Source organism: Hyaena hyaena, unplaced genomic scaffold (genome assembly GCF_003009895.1).
Source record: "Hyaena hyaena isolate Hyena2069 unplaced genomic scaffold, ASM300989v1 scaffold_372, whole genome shotgun sequence".
Taxonomy (NCBI): domain Eukaryota; kingdom Metazoa; phylum Chordata; class Mammalia; order Carnivora; family Hyaenidae; genus Hyaena; species Hyaena hyaena.
The window spans coordinates 637,185-655,619 of NW_024081004.1; the positions used below are offsets into that span (position 1 = coordinate 637,185).

The window sequence follows — 18,435 nt, forward strand, 5'->3', positions numbered from 1 at the left end:
GGACCACAAAACTGACTCAGATGAGATGAAAGGAGAATGATGTAGGAAAGAGGTGAGTAAAAAAACAAAATTCTGTACCTGTCTTTTATCATAGGCTCAGGGGGAAAAAATGTGGCCCAAAGAAATTCTAAGAGGAAAGTCTTATTATGTGCTATTTATGTTTAAATTTGTATTTAAAAAAGAAGAAGAAAATGGGTATCTGGATGCCTCAGTCAGTTGAGTATCTGACTTTGGCTCAGGTCATGATCTCAAGGTCCGTGAGTTCGAGCCCCACATCCAGCTCTGTGCTGACAGCTCAGAGCCTGGAGCCTGCTTCCGATTCTGTGTCTCCCTCTCTCTCTCCCTTTGGCCCTCCCCCACTTACTCTCTCTCAAAAATAAATAAACTTTAAAGAAAAGAAGTTCACAGTTTCTGCAAGTTCTAGTAGTGTCCTGGGCACAAAAAGTGTGGAAATCACCTGTCACATTTTCTTGTCACGTGGTAGTTTCTGTGGAATAGCTCATTGGAGATCAGGCTTCCGACTGTGCGTGTGTTGCTTCTACATAGGTACGCCCCTCTGGGCATCCTCTTCCTGATTGCAGGGAAAATTGTTGAGATGGAAGACATGGGAGTGATTGGGGGGCAGCTTGCCATGTACACAGTGACAGTCATCGTCGGCCTGCTCATTCACGCGGTCATTGTCCTGCCCCTCCTCTACTTCTTGGTGACAAGGAAAAACCCTTGGGTCTTTATCGGAGGGTTGCTGCAAGCACTCATCACGGCTCTAGGAACCTCATCCAGGTATATATGGATATATGTGTGGCTTACTCCTATCAGAAAATGTAGCTCAAACTTAACTTTGATCCAGAACCCTGGTGGGAGGGTAGGGGGAACCAGTTCTGGGTTTTACACGTCCGGGTATACGAATTGGTCTTTTCACTTGGGTGCTAATCAGACCTAGTTGGGATTGAGGGAATGGTTGGCTATATACCCTTTGGGGAGACAAACAGATATCAGCTATTCCCTTCCTGCCCACTGTCATCTCTCTCTTCCAGTTGACCTTTGCCAGAGAGAAAGATGGCAGAGTCACTCAGCACAGGCCATGGGGATAGGGGATAATCACAGAAGAACCCAGGAGCAGGAGAGCTGCCAAAAAACCCAGTGAGGGGACCCACACTGTTGCTAACCTTAATCCCCTATTTATACAAGTGCTGACTTAGTTCCCTTTAAATCAGGACATGGGAGAGGAAGAAACTCTGTCCAAATTACCAAACACATGGTCATGGTCTCAACCATCTGGACAGTCAGCTGACATACCTTTTTTTTTTTTTTTTTAACCATTCTCAGTTCTGCTACCCTACCCATCACCTTCAAGTGCTTGGAAGAGAACAACGGTGTGGACAAACGTGTCACCAGATTTGTGCTCCCAGTGGGGGCGACCATTAACATGGATGGGACCGCACTCTATGAGGCTTTGGCTGCCATCTTCATCGCTCAGGTTAACAACTTTGAGCTGAACTTTGGACAGATTATTACAATCAGGTAGGAGGAAAGTTCTACACAACATTTGCTTAAGAATCACTTTATATGATGAGATGGTGATCAGGGATTGGATAAAGAAACTTGTTGGAAAGTGTATCATACATAAATAGGAGGTTGGGGGTTTGTGGCAATAGCTTTACTTTTGATACTTAGATATTTTTGTTTTTAAAATTATAGATGTATACATTTATTAATAATGAAATTCTAATAATATAGAAATGTAGATAGTAAAAAATGTAACTTGCCTGCCACTTTTACCCACCATCTTTCTATAGGTGACCACTGTTAATATTTGGGGTACAAAAACATTTTCTAGTGCCTAGATACACACACACTTTTTTTCTAATTAATGGGATGATACCATACATACTGCTTGCCATTGGATTGATTTGTTTATCAATGTACCATCAATAAAACATCTAGCTCTTTTAAAATCTACAGCATACATAAGATGGATATTTCTTTTTAAAAAATGTTAGATTATACTTCAATCTGAAACAACATTAAAATGTGTTAGCTTTTTTTTTTTTTAATGTCTTTATTTTGAGGGACGGAGACAGAGAGGGAGTGAGGGAGGGGCAGAGAGAGAGACACACACAGAATCTGAAGTAGGCTCTCTGTGCTGACAGCTCAGAGCCTGATGCAGTGCTCAAACCCACGGACTGTGAGATCATGACCTGAACCAAAGTCAGACGCTTAACCGACTGAGCCACCCAGGTGCCCCAAAATGTGTTAGCTTTTATTGACAGTATCAAAAAATACATTTGAAAAACTGGATTAACATTTTCTCTTGGGTTAATTTTTAGGCACTATAAAATAGAGGAGAGGCCACGTTGACAAATAGGTTGAGAATTTTATTTCTGCAGACTACTTTTTTTAACTATCGTATTTGAGGTGTCTGGTGAAAGGTAATTTACCTTTCCACACCTTCCCCTAATTGTTTAGCTTCCATCTCCAGACGCAACCACTGTTGCTTATTTTTTTTTTTTGTATTCTTCTGGCACTAGCCCATGCATATCCACGTGCATATGTGATTAGAATCTCCTACTTTTACTTACTGAAAGTCAGTTATGCACAACAGACCAATAAGTAACTGTAAGAGAGACTCACAGTCCAGATCAGACCCTGCTCTTCAGTGTATGTGTGTAATTATTATCAGCAACTTATTTGGATATCAAAATAAATCAGATGTTTTCACAACTTTTTATTATAAAAACTGTCTTACAAATGGGAAAGTTGAAATAAAATGATGACAGACATCTACCCAGATCCAACAATTGTTAACATTTTACCATTTTTTGCTTTTCTTTCTCTACCTTCATTACATTTCACATATATAGAGTCCAACGTGGATCTTCTGAGAATAAGAATCATTTTCTACAGGGGCTCCTGGGTGGCTTAGTCGGTTAAGCGTCCGACTTTCACTTGGGTCATGATCTTGCGGTTCGTGGGTTCGAGCCCCGCGTCGGGCTCTGTGCTGACTGCCAGCTCAGAGCCTGGAGCCTGTTTCAGTCTGTGACTCCCCCTCTCTCTGACCCTCCCCTGCTCATGCTGTCTCTCTCTCTCTCCTAGAAATAAATAAAAACATTTAAAAAAAAAAAAAAAAGAATCATTTTCTACATAACCACAATACTAAGAATCATTAAAATACTTGCAGAATACCCACTCTCTATCCAAATTTCCCCAGTAGCCCCCAAAATATCTTTTATAGCTTCTCCCCCTAGACTACAATATAATCCGTATCTATGTCTTGCATTTGGTTTTTATGTCATTTTAGTCTGTTTTCAATCTCTCCATTCCCCCACCTTTTGTGTGTATCCACACATATGTTTATTTAGAAATAAGTTATATTAGACTCCATGTATATGCTTTGAGTTACTGGAGAATACTAATAGTTGTAGGATGCGTGAGGATAAAAAAAAGTGAGGCCGATCATGGCCAGAAGTGAGTGGGCTGGGGGCTCTGGGAGTCCTGAGTGCAATCTGGCTACACTGGCACTGGGAGGTCGGTATCAGCTCATCCATAACCTATTCTTGGGCATACTGTGGTATACCAGCTGAAAAGCCCTGCATTATTTAAAAAAAAAAAAAAAAAAGTTCAGTTGCATGTGACAGAGTAAAAAAAATAATAAGAACAATAAGAGTGACTTTAAGATGGACCTGCATTTCTTTCTCATATGGAGCAGCTCTGTTCCACAAAGCCCTCAAGGCTGGTAGGTGTTTTACAGTGTAAGGGACTGAGGCTGGGGTGTTACCCTCATCCAGGAGGTCCACGATGGCTCATCACCACCTCCAAATCTTAGCCACTGGGGAGAGGAGGAGGGCATAGCATGCAAGGTACTTGATCACTTTCATCCATATTTCATTGGCCAGAACTCAGTCTGAGCTTCAAGGGAGCTGGGAAATGTAGTCTTCATTCTGAACAGCCATTTACCAACTAACCATTCTAGTACCACAGAAGAGGAACAATATGGGGGAACCATGTTTCCTCCACAGATGTACTGCTTTATTAATTCTACTTTATGTCTAAGTAATACTTTATAAAACATTTTCCACATTCTCACATCAGCCTAAATCAAATAGGTATTTAACAAAGTCCTAGAAAGGTTGGATGCCTTACAAATCAGGTCAACACTGCCTCCATAAAAAATATTTATAGTCATACAGAACTTTATTCATAAATCATTCTTGCTTTTGCATTAATAACTTTGATTTGTTTTTCTGACCACATTAACCATACAAGTTCAGTATCTTTACAATCTTCTACTTGGACAGAATTATTGGAAACAAACTGTTATTGTAACTTTGCAGTATTTTAGACCTTATAAAATATTTCCAGGTTTGTGAAAAAGTATATAGCTACCAATTTCTTCATTAAAAAATGGTTGTAATAATTGGACCAACTTCTTAAGAGTTGTTGTGAGAATCAAATGGGAAAAGCCACGCTTAGCTTATTAGATGGCACATGATAACCCCTTGATAAATACTAGCTAACATTATTGTTAGCTCAGCAAGGTTTTTTACACTCTTATTTAAATTTTTCTAAAACATGTCATCTTCTGTTCACTTGGCAAGTTCGGACACTGCTGCTGTGCAGTTTCCAGGGTCTGTTATTTGGGGAGATGTGTACAAATGTTTTATGTTCGGGGACTTCTTTCAACAGCATCACAGCCACAGCTGCCAGTATTGGGGCAGCTGGGATTCCTCAGGCGGGCCTGGTCACCATGGTCATTGTGCTGACATCCGTGGGCCTGCCCACCGACGACATCACACTCATCATCGCCGTGGACTGGTTTCTGTGAGTATGCTTCAGCTGCCTTCTGGCTTGCTGTCGCAGGGACCCGCTCTGTCTCTCTAAGGAACCAGGCAGCTTGGCACACCCGCCCAAAGGGCTCCACCAGCAGGGGCAGCTTGGTATGTAATTAAATTGCCCTCACCGCCGGGTCCCTGCCCTTATCTGGAGACCACGTCCCAGACGCCAAGCGCACTCGCTCCCTTATCAGCCCAGGGGGCACATCTGGCAACTACACTTCTCACTCCATAAAGCCATCCGGCGATTGGGAAACCGGCTGTCTACAAAGCCCACATAAATCAGCGAGGCATTTTCTGAATTGCACAACACATCCCCGTGGTGGCGAGAACAGAACTACAGGCCCCACACGCTGGCTCAGGCCCTTTTCCTTGTGCTTCCCATTCCAATGGCGTAATGCAGCACAGATGTGTGCATCCGAACCCGGCAGGGAGAGGGGCAGCCGTGCAGTGGGAGGAGAACGAGTGTCATAAAGCAGAGGTGACTTTTGGCTCTGCGGAAAGTTCCAAGGAAGGCACCCCCCATCCCCTCAGACCCTAATTTGGTGGGCCCAGCCCTCTTCCATGTTCCCCTCAACTTTCCAGCTGATATTATCTGCCTCTTTTCTCTCATAAATTCCCTTTCACTTGCACAAGCATTTTTTCACAGGCTGCCCAAAGTGAATGCCTAGTAGGATCCAGTAGATGCTGGAGTCAGCTGTATGTTTCCTTCACTAGAAGGGTCATGGGGAGCTCACCGGTGTGTTCAAAGCACGATAAGTGGGAGGAGGGTAATCAGTTGAGAGCATGAGTCCCACAGTCACTTGGATATGTGTTTGCATCCCAGCCCCGTGTGACATTGGACAGCCTTGCCAGTCACCCCAGTTTTCTCCTCTGTAAAATGGAGATAATAATGCCATCCACCTCCCAGGGGTGTTTTGAGGATTATCTGCAATGATGCATGGGAAGCATTTGGCCCACTGTTGGACCCACGGTTGGCACTCAACTATTGTGAGGACTTCTATAGTGTAAACCTATGGTTCTCAAAGCTTTTAGCCTCAGGATCCCTTTACACTTAAACACTACTAAGGATCCAAAAAGCTTTTATCTATATCAATTATGTCTATCAATATTTATCATATTAGGAAAACGGGATTTTTAAAATTTTTTTTATGTTTTTATTTTATTTTTGAGAGAGAGAGACAGAGTGCAAGCGGGGGAGGAGTAGAGAGAGAGGAAGACACAGATCCGAAGCAGGCTCCAGGCTCTGAGCTGTCGACACACTGCCCACCACGGGGCTTGAACTCACAGACCATAGATCATGACCTGAGCTGAAGTTGGATGCTTAACCGGCTGAGCCACCCAGGCACCCCCAAAACCAGACATTTTTTAAATGCTAAATTCATTTAAAGTTATAATAATAAATTCATTAAATCTTAACATAACATTTTTGCCAAAAAAAGTATCATTTACCAAACCAAAAATTTCAGGAAAGGAATGATACCCTTTTATTTTATTTTATTTTTGGAAATCTCCTTAGTGTCTGGCTTAATACAAGACAGCTGGAGTCTCCTAACTGCTTCTGCATTGAATCTGTTGTGGTATCTTTTGTGTTATGCTGTAGTCCTTACAAAACCACCAGGCATTCATGAGAAAATGAGAACAAAAAGGGCAAATAACATCTTAGCATTACCATGAAAATAGTTTTGGAGCGCCTGGGTGGCTCAGTCGGTTAAGCATCAGACTTTGGCTCAGATCATGCTTTTGTAGTGCGAGAGTTTGAGCCCCACATCAGGCTCACTGCTGTCAGCATGGAGCCTGCTTCTGATCCTGTCCCCGCCTCTCCCCCTCCCCCACTCACACTCTCCCCTCTCTCTGTCTCTCTCAAAAATAAACAAACATTAAAAAAAATAACAAAATAGTTTTGACTTCAGGCACCTCCAGGAGTCTCTGGATCACACTTTGAGAATGGCTGATATAAAGGAAGGTGAATTGTAGGAAAGAGATGCAAAGAGAAATTTTAAATAAAAGGCGAAAGGGAAGGGTCATTACCCACTGTTGGTACTGGAAGTAGGAACTGAACACTGGTAATCTATATATCCCTATATTATAACTATAACTTTTAGTAACTACTGTAAACATTATGTGTGTGTTATGTGATGTTGCAGCTGGTGGATACACCAAGCAGAACTTTAAAAGATGCCTCTAGAGACTTAGCTGCAGGTTCACAATCCGAGCTGAAATAGCATGGTGTTCACAGGAGCCCCATTTTTCCTCCCCGCCCCCCATCCCCACACCCCAGGGACCGCCTCCGCACCACCACCAACGTGCTGGGAGATTCTCTGGGAGCTGGCATTGTGGAGCACTTGTCAAGACATGAACTGAAGAACCGAGATGTAGAAATGGGTAACTCCGTCATCGAAGAGAATGAAATGAAGAAACCCTATCAGCTGATTGCCCAGGAAAGCGAAACTGAGAAACCCATGGACAGTGAAACCAAGATGTAGACTAACACACAAAAAGCTTTCTTGAGAGGCAGGTGTTTGCAAACCATTGTACAATGTTTCCATCTCCTTACAACTCATTCTCTCCAGTGAGCCCCTTACCTCCCTTGTCCTGCATAATACACTGATAGGATTGGGACGGATTCATCCAAAAACAAGGGAGGATTTTGCAAGTCAGATCAGATCTTACAAGTTTGTGTGACACACAAAACTGTAAATGTGATTTCTTTTATAAGGTGAAGAGTCAAACAAATAGTAGGCTAAAACAAGCTTTTAAATCAGCTTGCAAAGTTTAAAAATCCTTCAGAATACAATTCAGTTTTAGTATCAAAACAAAACAGCTTGATAAACTACAATCAGTTATCAAATGGGACAGTAGAAGGGTTTTTCCCTTTCTCTGCCGATCTGTGTTCTGATGTTATTAATAGCAAGACAATATGAATACTCACCTAGCACACCTGTGAGGGGGCACTTAAACGTGAAATTTCCATGTGGCCATGGGCAAGTTACATCTGCTTTCTAGGCCTCAGTGTTCTCATCCATAAAATGAGTGAGTTCCCTGGATGCCTTTACAGTCTCTTCTAGCCCAAACATCCTGTGACATCATGGAAGAGTCTACCCCTTACCTTCCATTGGAACATCCTGTTCCAAGTATAATTCCATGGAGCATGGGACTTTCAGAAAGGACATTTATTGGGAATGAACCTTTCTAAGTAGGGGAGGGATGGCTGTACGGTTTACCAGGTTCTGTGTCCAGAATATCAGTTATGCAAGTCACCAGGCTGGAGGCCATTTCGGGAGTGGAATTATTTAAGAAGCTCTGCTCAGTTCTTCCCAATAAGGGAAATATTCCCTTCTTTCCTATTCTTCCCAAACCGAAGGGACTTCTCTGAGCTGGATGTCTCCCACCACTCCTCAACTGACTATAGACTTTTAGAAGGTAAAATGTAAGACTAGCAACTAGCGAGCGTGCTCAGTGTCTTACCATGGATCACTAAAGAGCCAGGCAGGAAAGAACGGAGCACAGTTGACATTATACAGAGGATTTTAGAACACCAAAATTTATAGACCATTTTTAAGGAAGAATTTTAAAAGGAGAAGTTCGGTTTGTTTTTTTTTTGTTTTTTTTTTTTTTTAACCTGAAACACTTTTTCTCTTCAGTTCAAAATCATCCCCCCAGGAAATCTGCATATGAAAACATAAGGTCACTTCTTATATATATTTTAAAGAAGTCAAATGAATAAGCTTTCTCTCTAATAGAGGGCATGAGCTGGGTGGGTGGTCTCTTATTTGAAAAGGTTTGTGACTATAATCAGAAGCTCTTAGAACAAGAGAAACAAGATATTTCTTTGTGTTGGAATTCCACTTACCAAATCATTCAAAACCTTCAGCCGGAGTGGGGTTTGGTTTTATTTTGTTTGTGTCCCTGAGAGAAATGGTAGAAGATGAATCAGTATAAAGACACTGTCAATGTGGTTCCAAGAAAAAAACAGCAGGGGCATTAGTCTCAGGCGAGGCAGCTCCCAGGTTTAGAGGAGATTAATTTTTTACCCCCTAAGGAGTATTCATTCGGTCAAAGACATGAAGTGGGAGCTGTCAGACAATACCAGCTGTGTTTGAGTTTCTGACCGAAAATGGTGAAGAATGGGTTTAATTATGCTAACAGACTGGAAATCTAGACATACACTCTCTGATACACAATTAGAGATATTTTTTATAGAGATCACGAGCATTACGTGTGTACAAAAGTTAACGTTAGGCTGTGGTGGAGTAACCATTTAACGCCGAGGCTCTGTTTGGGAGATACACTACGAGAGTTCATGTACATGGCTGTCATCTCACGACACCAGTAGAGCAAAAATTAATCATGTCAAATTAATTCTGTTATGCGGTGTGATCTTTTTTTTATACTAACCATTTCTTATGGAAAGTAAGCCCTCTAAGATGATCCTCTCGCCAGCCCATCATGGGCTCTGCATATAACATGCACCCTGTATGGACTGAGAACCATTACTTTGTAGATGTATTTTCAATAAAGAAAAAAATTAGTTTTACATTATAATTTTGTATGTTGTTGTTATTCCCATAAAGTTACCGTTCGTGGAAGTATTGCAGTAAGCTCAGGGCAATGCTAGGGAGGGACAGCTTGCAGATCTTGGGGAGGAGGGGGTGCAGCTTGGGGAGGAGGGGGTGCAGAGAAGTCACAAGAAAATGAGGAAGGATGCGTGCTCTCCCGGCCCAAGTCCTAGAACTAGACTTTGTGAGGGAACCACTTTGCCGTAACAGCCTGCACTTACTTGTCCACATAAATTTCTCAGAGAAATTGAGTCATTTCCACGTGGGGATTAGAAAAGTGTAATGCCACCGTTGATTCTCCCAAAAAAGTAATTTCCTGCCCTACCTTCAAATTAGGTAGATTTATCTATGTGATTACTGCTGCCATTTGTGAAAATAGCTGAATAAGAGCTCAAGGGATGTTTCAGAAGCAGCCTCTGTGCTAGTAAACCTTTCTTTTCATAAAGAACAACTTGTGGACTACTGCTTTTTCCCCCCTTAGGCTTTTTAATTAAAAAAAAAAAAAAAAAGGCAGACAGTATTATAGAATGCCCAGGTTGGGGTTGTGTCTGGAGACTCTTTAATCTGACCCTCTACCTGTGAGTAACAGCCAGAGGACAGGCCCGAAAGGAGAGTCTGGAAACCCTTAGGTCATGGATGTGAAGGCTTCAGTCTTCAAGGGTTTGCATAACCCTTGAAATTGAGGGGAAGGCTTTGTGCATTTTCCTTTTTCTGGGGTAGAAATTTTAATTTCCATCTGTTTCTCTGAAGGATCTTTTGACCAAAAAATTTACAAATCAGCGTTTGATCAATACATCCCAACTTATTTCAAGGCATCTGTGTTACTCAAATAGCTGACTGGGGAAGTGAAAGGAGACTGTTCACAGCCCGGGGGAACCAAACCAGTGCTGGCCACTTTGAGGGAACCCATATCTGGACATGTGTTAGGACATTCTGGACACAGAAGCATTCTGGGAAGTGCCACAAAAAATCAGTCCAGTGCTAGGAAATGCTTCCTCCTGTAATCACCAGGCTTTTTTCTCACTTCCGCAGCCGAAGCTGGGTTTTCCACCCTTTCCAGAGTGCAAGCCTGAGAAGCTGGATATCAGCCTGTGGGAGGTCTGTGGAGACACAGCAGCTTTGTCAAGGTGTTGACTTTATGGCCTGGGGTTTTGGGGGGGAGGCGAAGTGCAGAGGATGATGGAGAAGGAGAACATAGATCCCTAGGTGTGGTCGTCACAGATCTGTTCACAAATATAACAACACTTTTAACTTCTTAAAAATGTTTCTGATAAGTAAATACATTTCTAACCAAGTTTTTAAATCCTACACTTTGAGAAGCTGTGCTTCCCTTTCTCCTATGTATCCCTTCGGCACCACTGGCTCTCCTCAAGCAGGATTCCCTTTCCCAAGTTAAAAAGTCTCACTCTCCAAGTAAAATCCTTTTTCGTAAGTCTTTATTCATACGCACCACGACGAAAACAAGAGATTTTAGTGCTGCTAATTGCGTGGGTCTGCCGGGAGCTTAGAGGGAGGGTTCATTTCCCGCTGGATGGGAGCTGAGTGAGGAGCATCCTGGAGGGGAGGGTGAATGGGGGGGGGGGGTCGGGAGCCCTCTTTCCGGGCCGCCGCTGGGCATTTGACCCGAGGCTGCTGTCAATCATCTGGCTTCGGTGGCCGAGCGCAGCCTCTGCTCCCACCCGGGTGGTCCCCCGAACTGGGGCAACAATGACCAGCTCTGTGTGGCCTGTCCCGGGGGGCCAGAACGGTTGGGAGGTGTCACGCCGAAGGCAGGCTCCGAATGAATAAGTCGACGGAAAAGAGCAAGGCAGGAAGAGCGAAGGAAGCTGATGTGGAGCTTCTAAGAGGAAAGTGGAAGATGAGAAATCTCTGGGTTAAGGGAGGCCAGGGCTGGGGGAGCGAAACCCCAGACAGCCACCAGGGGGAGCCCGGAGCTCTTTGCGGGGCAGGGGGCCGGGGGAAGGGGCATGGCCTGAACTTCCTCTCAGAGAGAACTCGCTTGGATAAGTGCATAAGGAATCCCAAAGTCTGGGGGAGCCTGGGTGGCTCAGTCAGTTGAGCGTCTGACTTCGACTCTAGGTCATGATCTCACAGTCTGTGGGTTTGAGACCCACGTTGGGCTCTGTGCTGACAGCTCAGAGCCTGGAGCCTGCTTCAGATTCTGTGTCTGCCTCTCCCCTGCTCACTCTCTGTCTCTCAAAATAAAGACAATTTAAAAAAAAGAAGGAAAAGAATCCCAAGGTCTGAAGAGCAGAAGGAGGATAAATACGAGAAAGTCATCCAGCTGTTTAAAATTTTTCAATGCCCCCATTTCCCTTTTCACTCTAGTCTTCCTACTTCTCCAATAGTCTCTCCCCACCCCCCCCATCCCTTCCTTTCTGGGTATTCTCCCTTTGGTCTCCTTGTCCCTGACTCTCTCCCCTCTGAACACCTTTTTTTCCCCATCCTGTTCTGAAGTCTCATCTTCCTTTTCTGCCACTTATGCTTCCCAGGCACAGAAAGGAACTCAGAAAGCGTGATGGTAACATTTTCCAGCTGATCTTCCCTCATCATGACCACAGAACTCCTTGTCTCAACCTTCAATTTGGAAAGTCACATTTTACTGAATTTGCACACAAAGTAGGGTGGTCAAATAAAATTCAAGACGCCCAGTTAAATTTGAATTTCAGATAAGTAACAATGTTTTAGTATAAGTATTAAATAGCAATGTTTTCGAGTGGGTACGTCATAAAATATTGCATGGGGCAACCTGTGATTTTATTTATGAATCTAATAACCCTACATACAAATGAAATGAAGGATTTATGTTTGCCTCAATGCAGTGTTACTACAGATAAAAATTTGTGTGATTACTAAAAATAATCAGCCTAACTTTTCATTTCTCCCTACAAGCAAAAACATGCTTTAAAAGGCAGTCCAGATCTGGGACATTTCCCACTATTTATTTGCTCTAGGGACATTATCACTCATTATGTGATTGTAAATCTTGTGGCTGCATTTTAAAAGCCTGATGAATCACCTTTAAGACTTCACAGAACACTCTTAAATAAATTAAACAGTATTTCAGATATCCATGCTTGAAATATTTTAAGATTACATCTGTTTTTCTTTTCTTCTCATTCCTTTTTATTTCTCTCCTTTCTTTTTCTCACTCCTTCCTCCTGACCATGACCCTCCCCCCCCCCAAACAAAATATTATCTGTAATCCATTACAAGGCTAAAAATTTTGGCATCCACATACTATTTTCTAATGGTGAACACATTTTTTTCATTTGGGGTGCTCCTTTCTGGAAAGCGCCCATATTTTTTTCATATTGAGCTATTCAAAGGCCGTCACTTTGCAGTCATTGTAAAGTTGGAAAGTAGGCATTTTTCAAAGGCTCTTCAGGGAACTCCCCCCTCCATGGATGGGCATCATTCCCTCAAAAGCCCCTTCTTTAAACCCAGGCTGAAGCATATGAAAAGCAGGGCCCAACTGATACTGCAAAAGGACAAAATATGCCCCTAGAAACCGTAAAACTGTTTCCCAATAATTGCATATACACATGTTAAAGATGGCACTGAGTCTCATAGAAGATGGTGTCAGATGGCTTTTTCAACTCTGTAAGTTCAGGGAATCCTAAGGCCTGAAGACAGCGGAACTTGCAGACAAGGCAGAAGAAAATAAAGGCTATCCAGGAAGTCAGCTAAGCTGTGAAAGGAACTGGTGATGGGCCTGCCTGGGGAGAACTTTAGCACTTAAAGATTCTGTCAGCAACCCAAGTATGAGAGTGTCACCAAATCCCACTGCCTTGGCACCATAGCGCCTCTGTGAGGCATTGTTTCATTTAAGTTGATGATGAGCTATTAGCCAAAGAAGTAGAAAACAAACTGGAAAAAGTCCACATGGGATTAGAAAACTAACACAAATAGATTAATAGCTACATGCATCCTAAAACCTAAAGGCCTTCAGCTTCAGGGTAGCGGTTTTATCCAAATTTGTCCACAGTGCTGGGCTAAATCCATACTTGTTACACCTGAATTCTTCAGCAGTTTCCCCAGCTCCCTGGATCATCTAAGTCAACCCTGGAACATAATCTACCAACTTCGTTGGTAATGACAGTTCTAGAACAACTTCACTGGGCAGGTCGAGTGGAAAGCAGACTTAGACAAAGAGAAAGGAGGTTTAGTCTCTCAGTCGCTTTTAACCACCTGTGGTTCCTTGACCCGATGGTCCAGCGCCCTCATCTCTACGTGTGGGGGGCTGGATGAAACCTGCGGTCTTCGATGCAACGTTCGCATCGAGTTCCCTTGTATTGGCGGAGGTGTCAAAGCTGGCTTCTGCGGTCAACGAAGCTCGACGAATGAGAGATTAAGCTTCGACTTCCTCATAAATGTAAGAATCCGGTCTTCATGAGGATGTAAGGAGAATGAAACAGATGATAGTAGGAAACCCCAGGCACGGATTCTGGCACTTAGAAAGATCCTTAAGATGTTCAGGACAAAACCAGCTCAGTGGAGGAGGAAGAGAGTGGGGGTGACGCTGCAGAAGGGGAGAGTGTTTCCCTACTCCATCTGTGAGCAGGACGGAGGCCAGGAGGCCGCAGACCTACATCTTCTGGGAGGGGGGCTGTCCCCCCTGGAAACCACCCTCATGAGAACCCCCACAGGCCTCCTCGGGCAGGGGCCGGGGCCTCTGCGCCTGGGCAGACCAGCAGCCTCTGCCAGTCTCCTCCGAGGGCTTTTGTTTGGCTGGGCTCTCCCGGCAGCGCCGCACTGCAAGGCGGTTTTGTGCAGGGCACAATTCGACACTCTGAGGGGACCACCCAGCTTCCTCCTGAGTGTCTCAGAGAACAAAACTGCCCCTCTGTGTGCCAATGACCTCCCCTTCTGCTAGGCCCCCTTCCATCCTCCGCCTCCCTGCCAAGGGGAACCGGAGAGGCAGTCAGGCCATGGCTCTGTGGGAACCCTGGGGATGCTGTGCTAACGAGCTGTCCCCAGCTAGGACAGACCCTGTACCTGGGGTGCTGCTGCCACCCTGTGGCAGAGGTCTTTCTCCAGGCTCCTTGTGGCCGCCCCAGACCAGGCTACATGGAAACAGCACTTACCTGAAACTCCTTACTGATTAACTAAAGCAAAGGCTACAGAGACAGAAAATAGTTCAGAAGCCTGAAGCAAAAGAGAAATTGAAGCATTCTGTGATTCTTGGGGATCAGGAGTGATCCCCAAGGTGTGGTCCCCGGACCTGAAGAATCCACATCCCCTGGGAACTTACTAGAAATGCACATTCTCAGATTCCCACCCTAGACCTACCTAACCAGAAACTCTGAGGGTAGAGCTGTGTCATCGGTCTTAATAAGCTGTCCAGGTGGTTCTGATGCACCCCCAAAGTTTGAGAACCACTGGTCTGGAGTCCAAAAAGAAACAGACTTTGGCATTGACTGTCCTAATCCTGGCTTTGCCTGTGAGCTGTGTGACCTGCGGCGAGTTACTTAACCTCTCCATGCTTCAGTTTGCTCAATAATCATTCCTATTTTCTAGGATGGTTGAAGGTTAGGTAAGAAACAAAGGTAAAGTCACCCACATATACATATGCTTGATAAATGGTGTTAGTTTGGGGTGTTTTTATAATGGAGTCATAAATTTATTGACAGTACCACTAGAATACACAGAGAAAATGAAGCTATTTCTCTATTTAACATATATTTATACAGTGCCAGCCACAGTAATGGGTAATATAGTCATAGGGATATACAAGCCCTTCCATTCATAGAGTTATATTCCAATAAACATGCATATGGACTAAAGAGTGTACCCTCCAAACTTCATGTGTTGAAACTCTAACTTCCAATATGATTGTATTTGGAGATGGGGCTTTTAGTAGGTAATTAAGGTTAAATGAGGTCATAAGAGTAGGGACTTAATCCGATAGGATTGGTGGCCCTCTCTCCACGCACACACACTTAGTAAACACCCCTTGGAGATAAAGGGAGAAGGCTGCCACCTCTAAGCCAGGACGAGAGCCCACCATGTGGGCGCCCTGAGCGTGACCAGCCAGGCTCCAGAACTGGGATAAAATAAATCTCTGCCATTTAGGCTGCTCGGTCTGTGGTACTTTGTTATGGTAGCCCAGGCTGACTAAGACATAGGGTCAAGTAGGGAGGCCTTGATGGCTCAGTTGGTTAAGTTTCCGATGCTTGGCTTCAGCTCAGGTCATGATCTCGTGGTTCATGAGTTTGAGCCCCACATCAGGCTCCATGCTGACAGTGCTGAGCCTGCTTGAGAATCTCTCTCCCTCTCTCTATGACCCTCCCCAGCTCACATGCTCTCTCTCTCTCTCTCTCTCTCTCTCTCTCTCTCTCTGTGTGTGTCTCAAAATGAATAAACTTAAAAAAAAAAAAAGACATTGGGTCAAGTTGCTGTCACTGTTATGAAGAATGAGAAAGCTGGGAAGTGCCTGGAGAGGGATCGGAGCACTATTTAAATGGAATGGTCAGGGAAGGCTTCCTGAGGAGGTTCTGTTTTAGGAAAGACATGAATGGAGTGAGATATCGAGCCTGGGGATATCCAAAGACCTCCAGTGTGTGGTGCAAGCTGTGTGGCAGGAACAGCCAGGAGGCCAGGAAAGCTGGACACAGGGGAGGGGTCAGAGAGGGGCTGAGGGAGAGCCCTCTGGTCACATCTTGCAGCCTTGAGAGGGCTGTAGATTTTCTTCCAGGCGGGACAGGATGCCGCTGGGGGATTCAGAGGCAGGAGATCCTTTCTCTGTGATTTCTCTCTTTGTCCTGTAGGATTAACAATTGGAGCACTTGCCCCTCTAAATAGTCGCCTTTGGGTAACTCGGCTACCTTCAATTTAAATGCTTGGCATCTTTCAGGGCAGTCCTCCAGACCTCCCATTCTCTCCCCTCTTCTCCACATTCTTCACCCAGTTCTGGAACTCCCACTAAGGCAGGGTCCCTGTCAGACCTGCTGGCTCTCAATCTGACATCCACACCACACAGGACATGAGAGAGGTCTCAGGTGCAGACCACACCCTCTGTTGGTGCAGAGCAGCCCCACGCAAGGAGGAAGAGGGCTCAGAGCTCTCTGCCCATGGTGTTCTCTATTCTCATCAGCTTAAGGAACACCTGCCGCCATGGCCTCCCCTCTTTCCAGGCCACAACATGGATGGAAGGCACGGGTTTTATGCAACCCACTTCTCTTCATGCATGAACCTCCCAAATGAAAACCCTATGGTCTTGTTCACTGGCCTTGGTCTTGATGAACTGAGGAAGGAAATGAGGGAATTTAGAAAATCTCTCTTCACAGTGCCTGTTCTCAAGTCTATTACCTTGCAATAAGACCCTATTCTGAAAATCAGAATCTGAATACTATCAATTTCTTTCTGCAGTAATTTCCCTAATTTTTTGAGGCAGAACAAGGGCCCCTAGCTGGGTTGACAGAAATATATTTAGGAAAGGAAAAGACAAAATCATGTCAATTTTTCCCATCAAAATATTATGTCATCATCATCATCATCATTACAGAAAAATGAAGCCTGGGGGCGGAGGCAGGGAAACCTTCCCTGTGGTTCTTTATGATTTTATGGATTTTTCCACTCCCTTTTCAAAGACTGATTTTTTTTTTTTTTTTTTTTACACTTCTACTTAAGAAATCTTTATTTGTCCCTCTGAGATTTATGAAATCAAAACTAGTTTGGGCCTTTATGTCTGGCCTTGGTTTTTCTTCCATTTCTCCTCATTTCCTCCATTTGTCTCTCTCATGACATACACAGATCACACTGCCAGGTCACCCTGGACCTCTTCACTGCACTTTAGAGGCCTCCTGAGGTCCCAGGGGAGAAAGACTAAGGACCCACACTTAGAGAAAAGCTGAGGATTGTAGGGCTCCAACGCTGTGAAGGAACCCACCTTATGCCTTCCAGTCCCCACAGGGTCAGCCTGGATCAAGTCTGGACATTTCCCTCAGGCAAGAGCCCTTTGAGGTGGAGAGAAGACTTAAAGTATAATGGAAAGGTTTTTCCAATCTAATCCCCCCCAAAACCAAGGAAAACCTTGACATAGGAAAGAAGTCACTATTTACTATGTGTTTCCTGCCCTAATAGGAAGCAGAGACCAAGATGGCAATCCCATCATCTCATCTCATCACAAAGTCTCAGACTCCAAGCAGATGCCCCTTGTTCCTGCCTTGTGCCAGCTCTGCACTTATGAGACAACAAGTCACTGCAGAGTGGCTGAGCCTGACCATGAGCTGCCAGTGCCAACCAGACTCCTCTGCTCAAGCCATTGGGACAGTAATGTCACTTCTCTAAGCCTAACTTCTCCTCTAGTGAAGTATTGATGGGGTTTTGGGGTGTTTGTGGGGTCCGGAGCTGACGGCCAAGAAAGATTTCTTGAAGACATCTCCAGTGCAAAAAGGTGATTTTAAAAAAATGTTTTTTAAATATTTATTCATTTTTTGAGAGACAGAAAGAGAGCACAAGCAGGGGAGGGGCAGAGAAAGGGAGAGACAGATCTGAAGCAGGCTCCAAGCTCTGAGCTTTCAGCACAGAGCCTGATGCAGGGCTCAAACTCATGAACCATGAGATCATGACCTGAGCCAAAGTCAGACACATAACCAGTTGAGCCCCCCAGGGCCCCCAGAAAGGTGATTTTTATTAAAGCACTGGGAGAAAGAGCTGCCCTGCGTTTGTGACAGGTAACTGATTATATACCCTCAGGTTGGGAGGCGGTCAGGGATAGTCTAAGTCTCTAAGGAATTTTAGAAGCAAGGTTTCCAGGACATTGAGGGACTAGCTGCTGTTAGGAAAATGCCATTTGTTACTGTTTAGTAAAACCTCAGTCATGAGACCCTTCTGATGTGTATCAAGAGGCTTGGAGCATGAATGCCAGCATATACCTTGGGGAAGTTGAAATAAAGGAAGTTTCCAAAGGAATTTTTATATGTTCAAGTAGACTTACAGGATCCCGGAGGTTGGCATAATGTTAAGCCAAGATTCCCTTTTGCCCCTAGCAAAGTGTCATCATCGGGGCAGCTGAGCTCCTCAAGGAAGGTCACTCTAGCTAT

The 18,435-nt window shown here is 44.3% G+C and overlaps 1 protein-coding gene across 2 annotated transcripts in view; it reads left to right on the plus strand.

Annotated features, from left to right (window-relative positions):
- The window catches only part of SLC1A3 (solute carrier family 1 member 3), an 82,259-nt gene extending 71,466 nt beyond the window's left edge, over window positions 1–10,793 (plus strand). Inside the window, exons 7-11 of one of the 2 annotated variants that reach the window (XM_039250529.1) lie at window positions 547–780; window positions 1,327–1,521; window positions 4,684–4,818; window positions 7,111–7,343; window positions 10,421–10,793. In XM_039250529.1, the coding sequence (XP_039106460.1) occupies window positions 547–780; window positions 1,327–1,521; window positions 4,684–4,818; window positions 7,111–7,315 (769 nt within the window). In that variant the 3' untranslated portion in view covers window positions 7,316–7,343; window positions 10,421–10,793. Of the gene's footprint in view, window positions 1–546; window positions 781–1,326; window positions 1,522–4,683; window positions 4,819–7,110; window positions 9,375–10,420 lie in introns of those variants that run through there. The other variant, XM_039250527.1, reaches the window with a different exon arrangement.
- The last annotated feature ends 7,642 nt before the right edge of the window (window positions 10,794–18,435 follow it).